A 19,027-nucleotide genomic window follows, 5' to 3' on the forward strand; every position below is an offset into this window, starting at 1 on the left:
CGTTTGCTAGAATACCGACTGAAATCAGTAACGGAAAATTGAAAACTCTTCCGTGGTGAGGCGCTATTGTCGTGAACGTGGCGAGGCACGCGCTGCGTCAGTATTCCGCGAGCTTCCATCGCGTTCTGTTGCAGTTAATCGTTGAAGAAGGGAGGTACCTATCCTATTCGATAGTGAACTGCGGAGAACGAGAAAAAGTGCTATTCTTCTAAACAAGAAACTCCTAATTAAAGAATGGCGGACGACAGTCACGAGAACGGTACAAGCAACGGTGACGTACCTGAGATCGAGCTGATTATCAAGGTGAGTTTGTACCACGCGTGAAGTAAAGACGGGGAAGAAGGAAGAGATAGGAAAAAAAGGCGATCGTTTCGTGCACGATATGGGCGTGGAACAAACGACTGGTTTCTTCTTGTATTTTCCTCTTCTTTTCAATATTTTTTTTTTTTATTTGCTGATTAGGAACGCCACAGAAACAATCATCTGTGACAAAGATCCGTGTGCATCGTTTACCGTTTCGAAAATAAAGAAGCTGCTCTCAGTGACCATTGATCGTTTGCAAGTAGCGTCCAACCGCTTCTTTCATCTTATTTTCTTTACCCTTTTAGTGGCTTAGTTATTTGAACCACCAATTTGAAATCACCAATCAATTAGGTGACTCGATTTCGATAAGTTGAACTTTAATAATTGCTTTTCGAATATGGTGGAACGTAACCATTGTTCGAAAGCTTTTCGTATTCGTCAATGATTAATTAAAAAAATTAAAGCACAAGAGACATCAAGGAATATATACGGAACCATTTCTTGCAAAGAAATCAACATAACGCCAATAAAAATACGTATATACATATACATATAAATGAGATTCTGGTTGACCGCGTTTTCTACGTCATTGATTCTTCTCTAGAAGAAAGAAATGATCGATTCTTTATCTTGGAGTATATTTTCATATTAATGTATTCATTCGCTTTTACACGTATCGGATTTATTATTTTTTGTGATTATTTTTTCCCGCGTAATTCGTCACTGAAAATATAACAATTTCACACATTTATTATGGACATTCTACAACCACAACGATGTATTTGCACGAGTCATATATTAATTTAACGAGATTAGAAGCATTCACACATAACCAAGCGAAGGATAAGAAAATAATGGCCTGGAAGGTTCCGCTCTCCGTTCTTGTAATTAACGATAAAAATAGACATGAAAATTAACTTTTGCCCTTCGATTTTCATAATCGAAAGATAAGGAAAATAATCCAAATCTATTAACCTTCTTTTGAAATTAATTTTTTTATATTATATATCACAGATATTATCTTCGGAGCAACAATAGATAATCGTCATAGACTGACGATACAACGTTCGATTTAATCGAGAACGAACTCGATTCCATTTCTTGGAACGTTCTTTCACCACATTTTCTGGGAAAACATCTCCTTAGAGGGAAAGAGGCTTCCTTCGATTGTCCAATTACGAGTTGTCGATTAAACTTTCGCCAATCGGATCGACTGAATCCGGCCTCGGATTTGCTTCACCTGTGTGTTGCTTCTAATCAAGCCTTCGCTATTTCAGGCAATGTCAAACGCTAATCTTATCGCATCTACTCGACTGAAAGTACAATTGTGTTAGAAATATTTTCTCACAAACAATTTTCTTCTTATCATTGCTGGATCGTAATAAAAATAAATAAGCAGAAGAATGTATCGGAAATATTTCATTTTACAACACATCTTATGAGATCATTCGCAAGGATATTTAATTATCACGTTGTTATCAAGGTTTTCCGATAAAAATATTATTAAAAATTGAAAATATCAGAAAAATGAATTTAACAACTTTTCGTAAGCAGCATTGAAATTTTTATTACTCTGTTCTATATAAACATTTAAATTTAATAGAATTTTTTTAAAAGAAATTTCATCAGATATAATATAAATGGATCGATCGAGATTTTTCACATAAATATTTCCTATAAATAAAGATTTGAAATTTCATGCTCTTCCGCGAGCCTGATTTTCATGCTTCGAATGCCACTGAATTTTTTTTAATTGCACATTGACCCAGAAGAGAGATAAAGAGAAATAAAGAGAAAGAACCTTATAAGTAGAACCCTACAGGAACGAGAGATAGCCAACAATGTTCATTACAAGAAGAGATTTAATGGCAACTAGCCGACCTTGCACTCGGAAGGCGATCGTGCGAGGTCTTCGTAAGTGTGTCAAACGGGATGAAACGACGGGGAGCTCGACGAGGTCCTCAAGATTCTACCGTTAAACGATGAACTCCTTTACCTTCCGCTTTCCTCGCCTTCTGGCTTTCCCCCGTGCGTAAACAGCCCCCCTTCCCTTCTTCCCTCTCCTTCATCCGCCATCATTCTCTCTTTACCTTCCTGATTGACGTTACTTTGCATCGGTTCCTCGTGACCGTGAATCTTTTAACTGTTAATATCGTCTCCGTCTCAGAAGATTAGTCATTCCTTCCTTTTATTTGCATACCTGCGAAAAATGGTCGATCGGTACGGGCAAATGAATGGACGACAAAGAAAAGGAAAAAAATGTTGGACGAAACGAAATAATAAATGCACATCGTGCATGCAAATATTCCACCACCATGCATAGGGAAGTATCGTGTGACCGAATGCGGTTATAAAAAATCGATCAGATGTTGCGGCTTAATCTTTCTTAAGGTCATTACGAGGGTTCTCGGTTAGGAGTAATAGATAGAATTATGTCTTATGGATAAGTTGTTTTTCTGTCCAACTATAACAAACATGCGAAAATAAATTTTTCGCAAAAGAGAAAAAGAATTTAAAATGGAATTTTTCAAAACCAGTTTTTTGCTAACGAATTGTATATTCTATATTTGTGTATCATGGTGTGGTAAAAAAAAAAAAAAAAAAAAAAATGACGAGAAAAATAACGATACGATACGTTGTATTTTCAACGTATATTTATATATAAAAGATATATCGTGAAATTATCACGCGTATCTCAATGATAGATATTGGCTTTTATTATATTCACCTATTTACCATATGCCGTGTATTATACGGCAACTTGCCTGATGACGTTATCCGTAAGCATTGTTCTCTTCCTTTTTACGTTTTCTCCTCTTCTATACCGATATGCCGAAGCCAAGTATTCTAATCGCGTGTGCATTGCAGGTAAAAGACGAGAGAGCTTCGAAAACCGCTTGATACGTTCTATAAGTCTATTCGTCGGTCAAATTGAAACGGGAATCCCGTGTACCGATGCGCGGAGAAACTCGCTTATTTCAGAAGAAATCAGCAATTTGCCTCGGTCGAATATCAGCCACGCTTCTCATATTCGGCCCATTTACATTTCGGTAGCTTACTAGACAGAAATTATCGATCCACGGGGAATCACGTTTTGCCGCTATGAAAAGATATAGACTTTGATCAGAATTAAATTTTTAAGCGTTCTTTTTCAAAACGAAGAAGAAAAACGAAAGCGTATGATCGAGCAAAAGATATCGCTATGTTCGATACTTGGTGACATTTGATCTAAGGTCACGAAGCTTTCCACGTCGTTCATATTTTATGGCACGTTTGGCGTTTTCCTTTAATCGATCGAAATTACGTTAATTGTTTAATTCTATGGAGAAATCTTTTTTTTTTTTTTTTTTTTTTAAGTACGTGATATAATTTGCACGTCTATCTTATAGTTGTTAATTATTATTTGTTAATCTGCTTGTTCATTGTATTTTCAAAAACACGGAACTGACCTGAGGCAAAGGTTACATTTTGACCTTGGTCGAAAAAGCACACGACAACAGACCACACTCATTTCTCGAGGATCAAGGTATAACTTGCTCGCATCATTCGTTCTTAAAACTTGGAGGTCGGACTTACGTCATCGTGGAAAAAATAATCAGCCACGCGAATATCAACTATTCGAATTGGTTCTTTCTTTTCATTAAAAAAACACAATGGTTGTGGATGTCGTTACGATCGAAATCGAAATATGATGATTTTTTTCTTTTCTTTTTTTTTTTTTTTTTTTTTTTGAAACTGAGTGAAAATAGAAATGACGTTTTTGATAAGAACTGGCACATTGCCAGTTTATCAATTTAGCCAAATTTTGTACTGCTTTTTTTTTTCTTTCTCTTTTTTAATTATAATTATAATTATGACAATTATTATGTATTATAATTATCATAATTATTACAATTATTACGTTGTATAGAATACTTTTTAGAAAATAAAAATTTTATATCGTATACAAGTAAACCTGTGTTGTGTGTAGGTTTTTCATTATATTTTAACGAGTTTAAATAAAAAATGAATTTCTTTTTATAGCTGTGTACGCGAACTAAAGCCTCTTGGTAGTATGTTGGTAGTAAGAAAGAAAGCAGGGTGCGTCATCGAGGGGAATAAATAAACCGTGACATCGAGAAAATGAGAGCGGAGCGAGTACGCTAGATACTCTCAATTTGCTCGATCAACTGGAGAAAATAGATATCGTTTCGTGTTTTCATCGTTTGATGAAATTTTTATATTTTTACCAACATTATTTTTAACGAATACAAAAGAAAATCGACATTATTATTATTATTATTATTATTAATTAACGCGTGATTATTAAATTGAATTTATATTTTTGCAGGCTTCGACGATCGATGGTCGCAGGAAGGGTGCGTGTCTCTTCTGCCAGGAGTACTTTATGGACTTGTATCTTCTTGCCGAATTGAAAACAATCTCTCTAAAAGTGACCACGGTCGACATGCAAAAACCGCCGCCCGATTTCCGCACCAACTTTCAGGCAACACCTCCGCCGATCTTAATCGACAATGGCGATGCGATATTAGAAAACGAGAAAATCGAACGACATATTATGAAAAACATTCCCGGTGGACATAATCTCTTCGTGCAGGATAAAGAAGTGGCTACCCTTGTTGAGAACTTGTTCAGTGTATGTTTGAGTCAATGCTTTGCCAAAGAAACTGCAAAACTACTTTCTCGCCAAGAGCAATCGCTGTACGTGAACGATTTTTGTTCTAGAAATTGAAACTGTTACTGTTGAACGCAAAGGACAAGGATAAAGATCCAAAATCCTCGTCCCTGATGGCACATTTACGTAAAATCGACGAGCATCTAGGTCGTAAGGGCACTCGTTTCCTCACAGGCGATACAATGTGCTGTTTCGACTGTGAGCTTATGCCACGACTTCAACACATCAGGGTGGCCGGCAAATACTTTGCGGACTTTGAGATCCCTGAAACTCTGGTGCATCTCTGGCGATATATGCACCATATGTACAGGCTGGATGCCTTTTTACAAAGTTGTCCGGCCGATCAGGATATTATTAATCACTATAAATTACAGCAGGTTGAACAAATTTAAAGAGACCAGAATTTTTTTTTTTTTTTCTACTTTTTCTTTTACTCGTCATTCAATTTATATCACTTCATTGAAATTGTATTATTGGATATTTCAGAGCATGAAAATGAAAAAGCACGAAGAACTGGAGACTCCGACATTCACAACCAGTATCCCGATCGAGGTCAACGACGACTAGGCTGGACCTCTGCCGTCGGGTCTACGATCTCGTTACTCTGACGTAGAAAAAGTCCTCGACATCGGTGTAGACATAAGCAGTGTGAACACACGTGGCACGCAAAATACGTTTTTTTTTTTTTTTCTTCCAAGGAAAATGATTCCGCACTAGGAAGAGTCCACTATTTATCAAAAGTTAATGAAGTTTTTTCTTCTAGAAAAAAAAAAAAGGTTCTATCATCTAGATTTGATATATAGATGTGCCGATTCGGCTACACCGATTTATATATAAATTTTTGCTACGTATATTTTGACAAATTATCGTCGACTCTTTTATGGCCTAAACTGATGCAGAACAGAAGTAGCTTTTTTACCGCAGAAAACAGTAGAAGATACATATATGAGTGTATTAAGGCTTTCGAGAAACGATCTGTAAGCGTATCCAGAAAATTTGAACGATTTTTTCCTTTCCTTTCTTTCCATTTTCTTTATCTTTTTTTCTCTGGTACGTATGTACTTCGTACGTAATATTCATACGAATAGCATTATTTTTAGAAAAAGTATTTTAATGTTTTACGTATACTTTAGATCAAAGCTAACGTATTTTTTTTTCTCTCTCTCTCTTTTTAAAGTATTTCAATATTTTTGATGGCGCATAATGTTAACACAAGTAGAAAATACGAGAGAGACGTATGCATTTGAATTACGATTAATACTTTGTTTTTAAATTAATATATCTCGTATATATTATTTCTTTATCATTTTTCTCTTATTTTCTGGAAACTGCATTGTATTTATCATACATCTAACGACTAATCAATAAACTGAGTTAATTGATGGTTAATTCTTTAACATTAACGTTTACGTTATATTCCTTCAGCATATCAACCTCAATTTGAATATAAGAAGAGGTATTCTAGTCTCATATTATAATTCAGTCACTAATGATAAACTTCGTATTCTTTCGTATATTCAAAATATTATTTTTTTTTTATATATATATATAATATAATATTTGAATAAATTATAGTGCATACGTTTCTTCCAATTTCTACGCTACAGTCAGTCGAAAGATCCAAAAATATGAAGAATTTGTGACATTTGTGGATATTATAAATTTCCTTGCAGATATTAATCTCGTAATGATAAAAAAAATCGTTATATGAAAACAGCCAGTGCTTACTTTTCATTCAATATTATTCAGAAATCTAACAAAATTCGGTATTTTATATTAGTTATTGTATTATTATTACTATTATATTGTAAATCGTTATTATAACTATTATATATATTGTACTATTTTGGTTTATACTTGTAGAAACGAATATATCAATATTTACATTGACTTTTAAGTTTATAGGTATTTTTTTTTTATCTTATTCTATTTCGAACGAAAAATTTGGAAAATATATTTTCTACATCACGATAGAATAGAATTTTCTAAAAATGAAAAGGAATATGTCTATCTTAACGACGTTGCTATCTATTCGTATAAGTTTTAAAATAGCATACTGCTTCCCTTTCCTTGAGACTGATACTGATTATTACGACGTGTCTTCCATTCATAAATAGGGAAGCACTTGTCGTATGAGCGGCCATTTTGACTACGCAATCGATAAAACTTCTTTTATTTTGATATTTAAAAATACAAACTTTCGTATGAATGTTCGAAAATGAATAAATAATAAATTAAATTAAAATATTTGAGGTATATAGAAATATTTTCGCTAAATAAAAAACATTTGAATGCATATAGTTTTTCAATCGATTAATGTCGTTTCAGTACGCAGTGCACAGCTGATCAGTGGTCCCAACGGACGGTCGCCGCTTGTTCGTGTCTTAAAATCTTCGAAAACGACTGAAAAGTTACTATTATCCGCGTGTCTGTACAGTGACAATTGAAATTTCACTTTTAAATACGTGAATAGAATTGCGGCATTTACAAAGTGTTTTTATCAAGTGTTCGAAGTGAACGATTACTTGTTTCTCGTTCGTTGGACATTTCCAATGGTTGCCGTCCGGTGAGTTTCAAGCTTGCGATTTGAAATTGATGATATACATTAAAGTAATACAATTCAAATTTAATTTGACTTTTCGAAGTTCTTTATTCTTCAATTTTCACAATATCAATACACGAAAAAAAGTATAAAATCCACGAGAATGGAAACGGAAGTATATAATTTAATTTTTAACTTAGTTTGTTCCATGCAATGAAATATATTATATTGTATCGAGTATTATGATATATTAACAATAATATATTCGTATGGATTGATTTCATTGATAAGTAGATGATATATCGAATATTCGTCTTATTCAGTTTTTACTTTTATTCCGGTTTTCTAATTGACGGAAGCATTGATTTTCAAATATACCATAATAACTTTGAGACAAATGTCAATCTTTTTATTGATGATTGATGATGAATTTTCGTATATATTATTGTTTTTTTTTATTTACATACATTTGTTATCAAAGTATGCGTAACTTAATCTTTCTTTGTCGTTTGTTAAACAAGGAAATATCGTTGTTCTTTTTTTAATAAGCTTTCTAGGTATACAGGTATTTTCAAAAGTAAAGGATCGTTATAATTTTATTTTTTTCGAGCGTATCACAAACGTAAGAGGAACCAGGTCAATTGATCTTGTGAATTCTAATCTTCATCAACGATTTTAGTTCACTGTTCTGACATTCGATTTAAAAACTATAACAGTAATAGTAAGTCGGTTAAAAAAGTCTCGTTTTGAACGAGAAGTCATTGGAAAAGTAAACACTTTACTTTAATATCTAATACATATCGTAACAACAAAGATAATATTTATTTACACAAGCTTAATGTTTGCTTCAAGTTATGTAACTATTTTTTTTAATAACTACGATATTTTGTAATTTTTGATATAATTAATCGGTGTTAATTCTTTAGCAATTATCCTGATTATCGGACTTTCAATCGGAAGATCGAAATTTAAATTTTTTGGCACATGTGGAAACGGAATTTAAAGGTCAACGATATTTATAATAGCGTGAAAAAGCTGTTTAGCAGTTAATAAACAAGTTTTACATACGGATGTATGCAAATTATCGAAATCGTAAAGAACTAACGTCATATCGGGCATATCTGATATGTGTGTGTATATATATATATATATATATATACACACGTATAAAGCCGCGTTCACACCGTTAATTGTAATTATCATCCAGTGTTATCGATCGGCCTAAATTATAAATCTACAACAACGATATCGGATAAATTACTTCAGCGAGTTGGATGAAAAAAACAAACGAGTTGCAAGAAAAAGACTCGAAGCTAGTGATCAATATTCGAAAGGTTAATGTAATGGTTAACGCTGACGTTTTCTACGTGAAAAAAAGTATAATATTATTTTCAGGATAGTGTTTATTTTTACCTCGAGGCGTAACTTATCGTAGCTCTGCTTAACGTTAGCGTTGCGTCCCCCCGTCAATTATTATTCTTGGTTCCTTATTTTTGTCTGCCACTAAGCTCGACGCACTTTTTTTCTCTTTTTTTTTTTTTTTTTTTGCTCGTAGTAGTTTCAGTCGGCCATGATTACTCTGCTTTCATGCGGTTCTAAAATATTGCGCGTAAAACGACAAGTTATTGGCAAGCTCGATAATTTGCATATCTCGTTCTCGTGACTGGAAATGTAAATAATTACGCGAGAACGAGAGATATGTCGGCTCTTTTCTGTGAATAAAACCAATTATCGTTATTAACCTTTAAACCTTTAAAGATTTTTCTGATATTTTTAACGTGCATTTATATAGTCGCGCGTGTTACTTCCGTCTGATGGATATGCGGCTTTATGAAGCAACAGGTGTCAACTCAACTTTGCATAGAATAATTTTCTATAGTTTGTACGCTTGATATCATCATCAGTTAAAAAAAAAAAAAAAGAAAAAAAATGTACACATATATATAAAATTACAATTTCTTTATTTCTGTATTCCTCGTTGGCCAGATTTTTTTTATTGATTTATACATTGTCATTTTAGGGCGGAAACGATTCGTTTGGCAGTGTGACATTTGTGCAGAGATATTGGAACATTTACGAACAAATTACGGAAAAACGGGAGTAAAGGATATATATATATATAAAAAGAAACACTGGAAAAATTATTCCAAATGCGTGAAAATACTCGTGGAATTTGCTTTTCCCTGCATTGCCAGGAGTAGACGAAAACAGCCACGCTGTGTCTCCTGGGTATTTCATGACACAAATATCTTCCCGGCATGTTGGAATTCCGCTTTTCCTTTTTCGCCTGTCCCGACGAACGACGTTCTCGTTCCCCCACTTAAAATCCCCCTCTGTGTCACTGATAGAAACATCCTGCGTGTCTGGTGCAATTAAAAGATGCTTCTCCTTCGCTCTCGGGCCAAGGGAAAAATATATATTCGTTCCGCTCCCCGATCGAAACGGCACCGCGACACTGTCCATCGCTTCGAGTCCCGCTTCATAAGAATAAACGTATAAATGTCACGTCACGTTGGTTGGTCGAGGGAAAAGTCGCATGTATTCTCGCGTTGACGAGGATTTCCCGTTTGGCAAAGGGAAGCGCGCTAGAGAGAGAGAGAGAGAGAGAGAGAGCACAATCGGAACGAATTCGATTCACTGTCGCATTTCCGCAGTTCGAGTACCTGCCCACTCGCGTTTATTTGCATTTTCGTCATCTGCGTGTCGAACCGACCGACCGACTGTCTGGCAAACGTTGCCGGTCACAAACTCGGCAAAAACGGCGTGACAGATACAAAGTGACGGGAGTGTAACTTTGTAACTCTAACTTTATTCTAACGATCTTCTTCAACAGGAATAATAATGTATATTTGTATAAGGAGAGGAGCGAGTAGGAAAATCTTGCGACTCGGATTTTTTTTTTTTTTTGTTTCAACGTTCGTTTGCCCGATTCGGAACACGATTAGAAGAAAGCCGCGGTTGAGAAAGTAAGCGGTGTTCAAAAGAAGATACTCCGATTAGGGCGAACGCTCTCTCGAATCGGAGGCTTGAATGCACGGCCGCGTGCCAATAAACAGTTTTCTCTCTGATTGATGCTTCGCTCACCTGACACATGCCAGGTGCTAGGCAACGGAAGAAAGAGAGTCGAATTATTAATTCTACCTAGGACTTTATTCTCTCACGTGGCTGGGTGCCAAGTGCGAATTGCACTCGCAAAGCTTCTAACCTCTTAGTTTCTTCCGATCGAGCGAACAACCCTCTCTCTACTCGCTTTTTCTGGATTTTCGGCACAGCCTTAACGCATCCACGATCGAAAATGCGTAGGAGTAGCTGCGAGTCGGACGGTACGTTGGTTTTCAAATCTTATGCTTTTAAAAACGATGATTTCCTCGCGAATTTCCTCGCGAATTTTCCTCCTCTTCGTTAATAATATTTCCTCCAACGTTTTTAACATCCAAACCTTACCGTCTTCTTTTTTTTCACGGTAGCTTTTAACATTTCTCTCTCTCTCTCTCTCTCTCTTTCTCTCTTCTTCTCTACTAAACTGTATCGTAATAATTTTTGCAATTTTGCAAAGGGAGTCGACGGTAAAAAGTTAAGAAGTTTTTTTCTTCTTTTCCTTTTTTTCGAGAAAAGAATCGATCGAGAATCCTAAATTTTTCGATGCAACGATGCGCTCACGCGGAGAGAGATAAGCGCATGCGTGCACGCGTGGGAGCGTGGCACGCGCAGTGCCGGCTAATTATGTGGCACTCCTACGTGCCACGCGGCACAGGTGTCCACCGTTTCTTTGCTCGCTGCCAATTCCGTAACGTAACGGGTGTCTTCGAGTTGTCGACTAGGTTCGAAATCCTGTTGAAACGCGAGACAACTTTTCCCTCGAAGCATCGGCTGTACAGAATTTTCGAAATTCGTATTTCGAAAATCGACAACGGATATATAACGAAGCGGATATATAATGTATATGACAGAAGTATATCGATGAAGAAGGATGATGATTGACAATCAACGATCAGCAAACACTGGCGAGAAAGGCAAGATTCGTTTCGTTGACGCATCTTGTAAATGGATTTCACGAACAGTAATGGATCCGAATGGCGGCGCATCGTGAAAAAAGGTGAAGAAATGCTCTCGTTCCTTCCCCCCTCCCCCTCCCCCTCCCCCCTTTTCCTTATATTAGAGAGAACGAGGCGATTGTTGTCGCAAAATTTTAATTTAGAAGAAAGAAAAAGAAAAGAAAAAGAAAAAAAAAAAAAAAAAACGATGGAAGCGATGGTGAAACGAAGGATGATCGCGTGTTGAGAGAAAATGGAGTGCCAAACTCAGGGAGTCCCATCGTAGTACACGGGTCGAAGTTTGGTGTGGCCTTCGCTATAATTAAGAGGATTCAACGCACGATCATGCGTAATATTTCATCGCGTCTCCAACAAGTGAGGCGATTTGCCCCGGCAGGTTCCACGGTCTTTACCTTTTCATTTTCTCACGATTTTGTCTCCATTAATCGCATCCCCGTCCACTCATCCGTGGTTGAATAATTTGAAACACTTTCGCGCACTGACACGAAATTGCAAGAAACGTCGTATTTGGAGGGCATCCAAATCGTTTATCCACTAAACTACAAAATTTCCACGATCTTGCCGGATTCCACCTTCTCCCGGCCTCGTTTGTCTACAACGCCGTTACCGCCCGCCGGAAAATCCTTGGAAAATATCATCGATAACGATTTTTAACCCCCGTGCCGACACATTGTTCCCATTTTTTTTTTTGTTTTTTTTTTTCTCTCCCCATTATTTCGCGAATTGTTATTGCCGTGACCGATCGTTGGTCGACCAATCAGCCGTGGCCGTTCATTTCTTCGTTCGACGAAATATCATAGAAACATTGGTGTAACAAGAGACCTGGCACCCACAGGTAGGCCTTGCCAGGAGGATGGGGGCCCACGATGGGGGAGTGCCATTGCTCTAACATCGCTATCATGCAGCTGTTCCATGAGCTGAAGCAGCAGTTCCCTGCGCTCCCTGATCACGTCGTTTCCCAGTGCATCGCCCAGGTATAGGTGCTCTTTGTCCGCCAGTTATATCGCTCCTATATGCTGGTCTCCCGGAAACTTCGATCCATAAAATAAAAGGGGAGACGTAACAGAGATTTTTCGAAATTTCCTTTCCACGATCATTTAGCCGGAGCTATTCGGGTTGGATCGAATTTTCCAGGGAAGGGCTCCTTCTTGATTGCACCGTGTGCCTCAAGTTTAACCTCAGTTTAGAGAGATTTGTTCTTTTTCGCTGATCCAAGTCAATGCTAAAAAAAGAAACGAACAAATAAATAAATATAACGATGATCGTTATAACGACAACTAACCATACGCGCACCACATCACGAGTCTTCTTAATAACACTCCTGCATCGCAAATTAACAGGCAAATTAAATTTCCTCTCTCATTGCACGAGCGTGGAACCTGTGTGTATATAGACGTCCTCTGTGTTGACCATTTGGTTTTTCTCTAATTCCGCAATTTCGGGAAAAAAAAAAATAAAAAATACATATATAGCGTCTCTTAATCAGCAAAGATTGACCGCACTAAACTAAAATAATTTCAATTCTGTTGTACTCGCGTATTTGGAGAAGTTGTGGGATTTCCAGTCGCTAAAAATCGCGCCCTGATCGCGATACGTTACGATAACGAAACGTTCGCTCGTCCAAACAAAACAAACGTGTGGAGAAGAGGACTGGACCAGGAAATCTCACAACTATCGCGCCGATGCCTTCCAACATTTAACCATTTGCGGTCTATCTTTCGCTGCAAACTCCAACAGACAAATTACTTTTGGTTGGAACCAAAGAGAAGAAACCAAACCCGTCGTTCGAACGAATTTCTGTGAGGGCCTAACGGACCGCAAACGGTTAACCGGCGTCAATCCTCTGATGGAGAGGAGGATAAAGTCGAAGAGTTTCGAGAGCAACAAGCGTTTAAGCTGGGATTCCCAGGAGAGAGGGACGTTTTCCAATCGGGAAAAGAGAGAAAGAGAGAGAGAGAGAAAAACCCTCCCCGATCGAGCTCGACACGGTGGAAATTGGCTGACCCAGTTGTGCATCTGTTCATTGCAGAACAGCCACGATCGGGAGACATGCGCGAGAAGTCTTCGTGCCACCCAAGAGTCACGACAGTCTCCGGGTGCGTTCCCACCGGCGGTACTTTGCGGCATCCTCCAGCAGCAACAGCATCATCAACGAGCGAACCACGTGGCTGCTGCGCAGCAGCAACGTTGCTGTTCGATGAATCAAGCGCAGCGCGGCACGAGCAACAACCCCACTACGAACAACAACACGCGGCCGCACAGGCCGGCATCACTGGACATCGGTATGGCGCGGCGTTGCCCTGTCGCCTGTACGCGAGCAGCTGCCTCCTCGCCGATCGCGGCTAACTCGTCCACCACCCCTTCCTCAGCGCCTGCCGTCTGCACGACACGCGGTTTCTTCGACGATTGCACAGGAGCCAGCGACTCGAATTGCCTTAACAAAGTCCAGAACGCGGGAAACGAGCCAGCCGGATTCGAGCTGAACGTGAACGTTGCCTGTAGCCCTGCTGGCAATCGCGGTACGCATCCACGCACCAGAGGTAGTTGATTATCCGAAATAGAAGTCGAGATGGACAATCGGAAAATGTCCATTGATGGTGTTGTTCGTTCAGGGCCTTATCTATGTACACATAGAGTCGAACAGCTTTCTCGATGATAAATTATATCTTATCTTTAGCGTGGTAATCAGTTAAATGTCAACAAAATGAATATTGAATTGTTTTATGGAGGAAGCTGTCCAGACATTAGACATTACTTTAGACATTAGACGTGCTTTTTCAACGATGACAGGTTGCAATTATTATAATTGCGATCGATAAGTTTGATCGATTACATTTGCGAGTGATTACGTTACTCGAATTGATTACGATCGTATATTCGAGGAAGAGAATTAAACAGGTTTTTTTTTTTTTTTTTTTTGCCACGTGCAACGATGACAGCATTTCAATTTCGATTTCGTCATAGTCTTTCGGAGTCTCTTGCGGTGAAGATCCTGTTTGCCTGTTAGTCGAAAGAAAAATCCGTTGTTGTACATGCCGTCGACTTCTTTTGATATATAGTTATCTTCTCGTATCTTCGATCGTGTAATTTACACTCGAGCTCGTAACACAAGGAATATTTTTTTCTTTTTTATTCCGGCCAATTTAGACTTTCGAACGGTGCCTACGATTGGTGGTGCCTGTAAACGAAGCGATCCGCTCCTCGATCCACGGACTTATTATGCCGAGCCATTACTGAACGTGGTAAACACGGGGCCGCAGATCGATCACACGCGAAGCTACACCTCGGTTAGTCTGACGCTCAGGCCCCCGTCCTCGGAACCTCAACCTCCGATCGACATCAGATCGCAGGGCTCGAGTCTCACTTACTCGAGCTCTTCTCTAGATCCTCGGGGCTTTCAAAGTCGTCTACAGATCAGCATTGGCGCGGGAGCCGTTGGCACTGTGGCGGCCGCGAGAATCAGGCCACCGATGGGTCCCAACAGGCCCAACAGTTTGATACCGCCGGCACAGACCGGTCCTCAAAGACCACCAGGTATTATCTGTATTATCTTTCTGTTTTCGTTCGTATTCCTCTTCTTCTTCTTTTTCTTTTTTCAATTTTAAATAAAAATAAAATACGTATACATGCTCTAAAGAGACATCGTCGAGCGTTTGACCGATCGAAAAAAACAATGTTGCAAGTTGCAGGTCTTCCAGCGGGACCACCCAGTCAATTGCCGAGGCCTACGACGACAATGAGCGCCCCAACTACACCTTCCGTACCATCGACAACGAACATCGTCCCTTCCATTAGCCTTCCAACGACTCCGTCAGGACCGACGACGACCTCGCCGCCCTCCAGTCCCATTGGTGAACGCGTGTCGACCAATTCTGATCAAAATCGATCGCCGTTGAATCAAGGTAAAGATCTTATATCTCATTATCTTATTATCTTTCTCTACTTTGAAAATAACCTTTTAGGCTATTTTTATTATTCGCTCTATATATATATGTATGTATGTATGTATGTATATCTTTTTTTTTTTTTTTTTTATTTCGATATCCTGTAAAAATGATCCGCTTTGTTTCCTGAATTCTCGTATCGTAGGAATTACGTACACGTATATTTACCTGTGAAAACCACTCCGTCGCACATACTACGCCCACGCATGTAACACTGAGAACGATATTTACGCATTCCTGACCCCACGCTCCGTCTATACATAGCCACGCTTGCGGTTACTCTACGTGGACCACCTGATCTGCTTTTCCCTCTCACGAGCAGCGTCGTCTCGATGTTGACGCGTTCCCTGAACGCTACAATTCATATTTCGTGTTTCCCCTTTAATTCGTTTACACACAGTGAAATAAAACGTTGACAAGGGTTGAGGCTTGCTAATTTATACCAATGCGATCCCTGCTGACAAATTAGAACATACTGTACAAGTGTATTTTTTGTAAAATAAGTATAATAACAACAAACAACAATATTTTTCAACGAAAACTACCGATTGTATTTCTTCTTCTAAATCTAAATACTAATGTCATGGCATTTTAGTGGCGGAGCATCAAAAGAAATTGGTCGCAGAGCAGTTAGAAAGAAAAGAAAGACTCGCCAGGGAATTGAGAGCCGAGAAAGGACGACTCGAAGCGATGAAGAAAGAATTACAATCTCTCACGAGGCCTCTTGATTCTTCTATGCCTCCTCAAGTACGCGACATTGATCGATTAAGACGATGTTATTAATGTTATTTAACAAATGTTATGCAATGGATCCATTTTTCAGGAGTTAAAAAAAAAGTTACGAAGCGAGATCTATCAGTTACAAGTTGAATGCGACAGACTCGCGGATGAAGTAGATCAGTGGTCAGATCCAAGAGGTAGTGATTTTATTATTTATACTTTTAAATATTTTTTTCATAATTTATGAAATATTATAGTTCAGTTATTTTATTTTATTTATTTATTTATTATTATTATTATTATTTATTTTTTTTTTTTTTTTTTGCCAGTACCTTTGGGTGAAACGAATGAAAAGTTTTATCAGCATATTTATACTGGTCAACCACTACCATCGAGTTCTGTCAGTTCCAATCCACCGCCTTTGCCAAGTCAACCACCCGCCTGGCAACCGGAACTAAGTGATAACAATACTGACAGAGAAGAACGAGACGGGCCTTCTTGGGTCTGTAGAATGTGCACGTTTGATAATCATCCATTAATGAACAAATGCGAGCAATGCGATATGCCACGGTTGATGGATCACGGAAACGCAGGTACGACTTCCGGAAAATCGATAGAGGACCTTACAACCTCGTTAACACGTTTGGATATCGATCTACCACCTCCGCCGCCTCCACCGCCTTTGGGATAGTAAACCGCCAGTATTTTAACAGCATGTTTTTCTTCTTCTTCTTTCCCCTCCCCCCCCCTCTTTTTGACATTTGTGAATTGACAGATAACTCGCAGAATAATATTTCATGAACAATTAATTAATGTATACGAAAAATATACGATCTCTATATTTCGATAGTGTGATGGAGCAATGCAACCAAAGGTGATATTACTTTTCTATTGTAAAATTGTTCGTTGAAGGAATTATGTAATGACAACGTAATGATGAACATACGGCATAAATAAAATAGATATATTATGTACTTGAATGCACGAATGTGTGCCATTTTCTATTTTTTAATGATTTTTCTTTTCTTTTTTAATGAATTTATTTTTAATATAAAGGCATGACTAATCTAGCATATATTTTGCAGTGTTTTTTTTTTCTTCTAATTATTAATAATCCAATGTTATTTAATAATTGACGAGTATTGTAATCACAAATTGGTAAGTAATGAATTTTGAAATTTTTAAGTTTCATACGAGGTTAAATATAAAATAGAGAAATATAATTAAATGTAATATGATTATATTATAAATATACAATATACGATTTACAGGCGAGACTCAAGATATCCATATACGAGTTACACATCATCATAACTTTTCCCCAAGTCGTAAGTAATTTTTTTTACATTTACATTTTAATACAGGAATAAAAATATAAAATAACGTATGATGTAAAAAAATATTTGCTTTATTTTTAGGGACAGTGCATAGTTGGGTGGTATAACGTAAATTACATTGGAAACATAAAAACTGTAAATACAATCACTATTTAAATTAAATAAAAAGTTGCAGCCAACCTATTATATAGCTGTACCCCGTTCCAAGTTTAGCTTTGTTTCACGCGTGTATTCACCGTAGAATCTTTCTAATTTTTGATTGAATTTAGCATTGCGTTCGTTGATGTAATCGATATCAGCATCATCGTTGTGCATTCTTCTTCTGCTATATTTATCTCTCTTTGCAATTCTAGAAAAAAGAGGAAGAATTACAATATACGAATGTTGTAATAAGCGTTAAGCTGTGAAATACTAACTGTTTTTCCAAGTCTTCGACCATTTTGTCAATAGCTTCTTTTTTATCTTCATGAAGACCATGTAAAATAGTATTTTTATCTCCATAAAAAGCTGGACCTAATTTATCTTTAGCTTCTTCGTACGAATCCATGTTTGGTTTAATATTTTTCACTAGCCTATTGTATTGCCGAATAGCCGCTTGTTCATAGTCTGAGAAACCTGGATCAGGATTTTTCTTATTTTTTTTCTTTCTCGCTATACGTTCTGCTTCTGTTGCATCGATATGGAGTAATTTCATTCTTTCATAATCTTCTCCCTATGAAATGTATACAAAATACAAAAATTTAATAATTCTATGCTGTAATATGATCTAATAATATTCATCATTTTTTTAATAATAATATCCACTTTTTCTTGAGCAGCTTTTCTTGCGGCTTCATCTTGTATAATCCATTCTGCTTGCCTTTTACGCGATGCCCAATTTGAAGGAAGTTTATTCCTTTTATCTTCCTCTACCACTTCTTTATGATTTTGTTGTCTGGCCTCATTCTATAAAATCAACATTTTGTAAGAAACATTTTTTGCAAAAGTTATGGAAATAAAATTAAATAAAAAATATAGGTTATATTGTAATTATTGGTATAATATTTTGTACTCACTCTTTTCGTGTGAAGTTCCCGTAAACGTTTCATTCTCTCCGCATGTTTGTCTGCAAGAGATTTCTCACTAGGTATTTTCATTCTCCATTATAAAATGAAATTAAATAAACTCCTAAATGAATGAAATATGCCTGTCAGAAATAATTCTGTCACTTGTTAAAAGATTAGAACGTAATTGTTTGGTTAAACATTATCGACTCTAAGTTGCATCGCGTCACGTATACCGGAAGTTCCGATAGATGTCAGTAAGCTACGATTCGTCGACAAAAAAGGCGAACTCCGTTTGCCCGACTTCTGTGGGTGGTGGATCGATTGAAATTGATCTTCTGCTCTCGAGCGAACGAGAGCGCAATAAGCAGATCTTGTCGTTCAATTTGTAGAGCGCGGTGATATCGT

General features: G+C 37.4%; 3 protein-coding genes and 1 long non-coding RNA gene across 21 annotated transcripts; 2 read left to right on the forward strand and 2 right to left on the reverse strand.

The window, feature by feature from the left end:
• Positions 1-52: 52 nt before the first annotated feature.
• Clic (chloride intracellular channel protein 5) lies at positions 53-6,880 on the forward strand. 2 transcript variants are annotated; one of them, XM_003694722.4, is made up of 4 exons: positions 53-303; positions 4,634-4,939; positions 5,029-5,355; positions 5,465-6,880. In XM_003694722.4, exons 1-4 carry the CDS (start codon positions 235-237, stop codon positions 5,543-5,545), a joined length of 783 nt encoding a protein of 260 aa, XP_003694770.1. In that variant the 5' UTR covers positions 53-234; the 3' UTR covers positions 5,546-6,880. The 2 variants fall into 2 exon arrangements, with proteins under 2 accessions (XP_003694770.1, XP_086765097.1); XM_086908971.1 differs by lacking the exon at positions 53-303 and adding an exon at positions 2,145-2,245 and having other exon boundaries at positions 4,633-4,939.
• Positions 429-9,167, reverse strand: LOC147657547 (uncharacterized). Its single transcript, XR_015292277.1, has 2 exons — positions 8,934-9,167; positions 429-2,503 (listed from the first exon to the last, which is right to left on the reverse strand). It is a non-coding gene; the product is annotated as an uncharacterized LOC147657547 (long non-coding RNA).
• Positions 7,268-17,755, forward strand: Tab2 (TAK1-associated binding protein 2). Of its 17 annotated transcripts, none has more exons than XM_086908958.1 (11): positions 7,268-7,544; positions 9,541-10,843; positions 12,411-12,549; positions 13,605-14,094; positions 14,723-15,109; positions 15,259-15,477; positions 16,115-16,266; positions 16,343-16,436; positions 16,569-16,832; positions 17,511-17,567; positions 17,658-17,755. In XM_086908958.1, the coding sequence occupies exons 3-11, from the start codon at positions 12,442-12,444 to the stop codon at positions 17,681-17,683; spliced, it is 1,797 nt and encodes a 598-aa protein (XP_086765084.1). In that variant the 5' UTR covers positions 7,268-7,544; positions 9,541-10,843; positions 12,411-12,441; the 3' UTR covers positions 17,684-17,755. The 17 variants fall into 17 exon arrangements, with proteins under 17 accessions (XP_086765084.1, XP_086765086.1, XP_086765085.1 ...); XM_086908960.1 differs by having other exon boundaries at positions 15,265-15,477; XM_086908959.1 differs by lacking the exon at positions 9,541-10,843.
• On the reverse strand, positions 17,625-18,848 carry LOC100871739 (pre-mRNA-splicing factor SYF2). Its single transcript, XM_012488049.2, has 4 exons — positions 18,632-18,848; positions 18,381-18,521; positions 17,993-18,288; positions 17,625-17,925 (listed from the first exon to the last, which is right to left on the reverse strand). Exons 1-4 carry the CDS (start codon positions 18,710-18,712, stop codon positions 17,760-17,762), a joined length of 684 nt encoding a protein of 227 aa, XP_012343503.2. The 5' UTR covers positions 18,713-18,848; the 3' UTR covers positions 17,625-17,759.
• Between the last annotated feature and the right edge of the window lie 179 nt (positions 18,849-19,027).

The sequence above is a fragment of the Apis florea genome, unplaced genomic scaffold (genome assembly GCF_048593485.1).
Source record: "Apis florea isolate Af1SG1 unplaced genomic scaffold, ASM4859348v1 contig_3081_pilon, whole genome shotgun sequence".
Taxonomy (NCBI): domain Eukaryota; kingdom Metazoa; phylum Arthropoda; class Insecta; order Hymenoptera; family Apidae; genus Apis; species Apis florea.